Source organism: Rutidosis leptorrhynchoides, chromosome 6 (genome assembly GCF_046630445.1).
Source record: "Rutidosis leptorrhynchoides isolate AG116_Rl617_1_P2 chromosome 6, CSIRO_AGI_Rlap_v1, whole genome shotgun sequence".
Taxonomy (NCBI): domain Eukaryota; kingdom Viridiplantae; phylum Streptophyta; class Magnoliopsida; order Asterales; family Asteraceae; genus Rutidosis; species Rutidosis leptorrhynchoides.
Genome location: NC_092338.1, coordinates 145696294 through 145698910, shown reverse-complemented (window position 1 = coordinate 145698910; position 2617 = coordinate 145696294). Strand labels below are relative to the sequence as shown.

The 2617-nt window shown below is 33.9% G+C and overlaps 1 protein-coding gene across 1 annotated transcript; it reads left to right on the top strand.

Annotated features, from left to right (window-relative positions):
• The first annotated feature begins 357 nt into the window (after positions 1-357).
• LOC139852830 (short-chain dehydrogenase reductase 3b-like) lies at positions 358-1758 on the top strand. Its single transcript, XM_071842165.1, has one exon. The coding sequence runs from the start codon at positions 837-839 to the stop codon at positions 1653-1655; it is 819 nt and encodes a 272-aa protein (XP_071698266.1). The 5' UTR covers positions 358-836; the 3' UTR covers positions 1656-1758.
• Positions 1759-2617: the final 859 nt, after the last annotated feature.

The window sequence follows — 2617 nt, the reverse complement described above, 5'->3', positions numbered from 1 at the left end:
AATTTGTCTTTTCAATATGAAAGTGATATTGAATTGTTTGATGCTTTCTCTGTTCATCATCAAAAACATTGTGTTTTGAGATAATTTTTCTCTTAAATGAGTATGTTATGTTATTCCATGTTATTTTGTACCTATCTTTCATAATGTTTTATTTCTTTTCAACAAAACAACCCAACATTTATGCATCTCTTTTCTTCTCATGTTATTCTGAAATATCTTCTAAACTTATAAATTATATGAACTTCACATTTCCACCAAGTTTAAATATAATTTTTCTAAACAATCGTAACTTATAAATTACATGAACTTCACATTTCCACCAAGTTTAAATATAATCTTTCTAAACAATCGTTTTAAACCAACCGAGAATTCACGGATCATTAAACTAGTTAGTTTATTTAATACTCGTAATATATACTATATACACACTATTCTAATGAAGGTCCATGTGCACTTCATCTACCTAGGTAGTATAAATAAATTAGTTAACATGAGCCAACAGCATATGCACATATAGATCATTTAGGAGGCAGTGATATCCATCCTTTGAAAGCACTTCTCATTCATTCATCATTCCTCTAGCTAGTTGCTATGAATCCTGTTATTAACAACAAGCCCAGGTATATGCATATGTTAAACTTCAATTCATTTCATCTTTATATATATAGGCCTAACTAATAGAATATCTTGATGGTCATACACATGTTACGCATTTGATAGGTTACATTTGACATAGGCTAACAATTTTTTAAGACACCTATATGCCGATCAATTATACCAGTCTTTAAGCCTATATTTCTTTTTTTTTATAAATACTAAATGATAATGATAATATAATGATGTCATGTAATGTGTTCATTTTCAGATTGGAAGGTAAAGTAGCTCTAATCACCGGTGGCGCTAGCGGCATAGGAGAAGCAACCGCAAGGTTATTTCTTGCGAACGGAGCAAGTGTTGTGATAGCAGATATTCAAGACGACTTAGCCAACCAAGTGATTTCATCATGCCAATCATCAGGTTTCGAAAATCTATGCTACATTCGTTGTGACGTTAGGGACGAGAAGCAAGTAGAAGCTGCAGTCAACACCACAATTACAAAATACGGAACGTTAGATGTTCTCTTTAGTAATGCTGGGATCATGGGCCCAATGACAACCTTACTAGACTTGGACCTTGATGCATTCGATAATACCATGGCTGTAAATGTCCATGGGATGGCTGCAACCATCAAACAAGCGGCTCGAGCCATGGTTGCTAAAGGGACACATGGATCGATTATTTGTACAGCTAGTGTGGCTGGATCTATTGGTGGATCGGGTCCCTATGCTTACACTACTTCCAAACATGCAATTCTAGGGTTGATGAGGGCCGCTTGTAGCGAGCTAGGGGCTTATGGGATTAGAGTCAATTGTGTTTCTCCGTTTGGCGTGGGTACCCCGTTGGCTTGCAATGCATATAACATTGATGCGAGCCAGGTGGAAGCAAACTGTTGCGCGATTGGAAATTTGAAAGGTGTTGTGTTGAAGGCTAGGCATGTTGCTGATGCAGCGTTGTTTTTAGCTTCTGATGAATCGGTATATGTGAGCGGACAAAACTTAAGCGTTGATGGCGGATTCACCGTGAGCATTAGCAACGCGACGACTTTTTCGAACTAAGTATTTTAGTCATGTTATAACTTCTCTGATATCGATTTTTCAATTATTAATTTTAATATCAGTGTTTAATCATGTTTAACTGTTGATAGTTGGTGTAATTTGTTGTATGAATCTATAATGAATTCCCGAACGTTATCATGCGAGAAAAACGTTGATATCCGGTAACGTTATTAACCGCTTTACACGCCTTATTGAAATATTATTAGTTAAAAGAGATAGAACGTGAAACATTGGAGTGGTTAACATGTATAGTAGTGGCCGGGATAGTGTGTGGAATCATTGTGGCGGTACTATATAAAAGGTGCTAATATTCTTTTTTATTGGTATTTTTAAGTTAAAGATTCAACGTGATGCAGATTTTATGCCGTAATTCTAGAATGCTTTCTTGAAATTGTGAAACATTTAAGTATTAGTTGACTACTTTTTAATAGGCACCCAAATTAAATGCACCCTAATGTTAACAATATATATGTTACTACATTAATAAAATTTTATATTGTATAAATCAATAATCAATATCGATATCAATCAATAATCAATAATAACTTAACTTTTATTTTAAGAAATATAAAATATAATAAAGTTGCTTATCCATAAGACCATAACATGTCCTCGAGTTTTTTTGTTTGTAAAATCAAGTAATTTTATTAACCACATAAACAATACAATAAGTGGGTACAAAGGGAGGATCCAAAAAACCTACACGAGAAAATAAGAACCTAGCATAAAGTGAGATATATGCAGACACGAAAACAATATACGGGTGAAGTTTCATGAGCTGAATTGGAGGATAGCAGGAAAAGACTTATTGTACGCAGAATCCTTGGAGTAGAGTAATTTACTAATTTACCTTTCTTTTTTATTTTTTATTTTTTTGGAAAAGCAATATATTATTAACTCAAGAAAAAGCGCACCAATACAATGTTTTTACATAAAGGCGTAGGAATACAGAGCTAGAATCC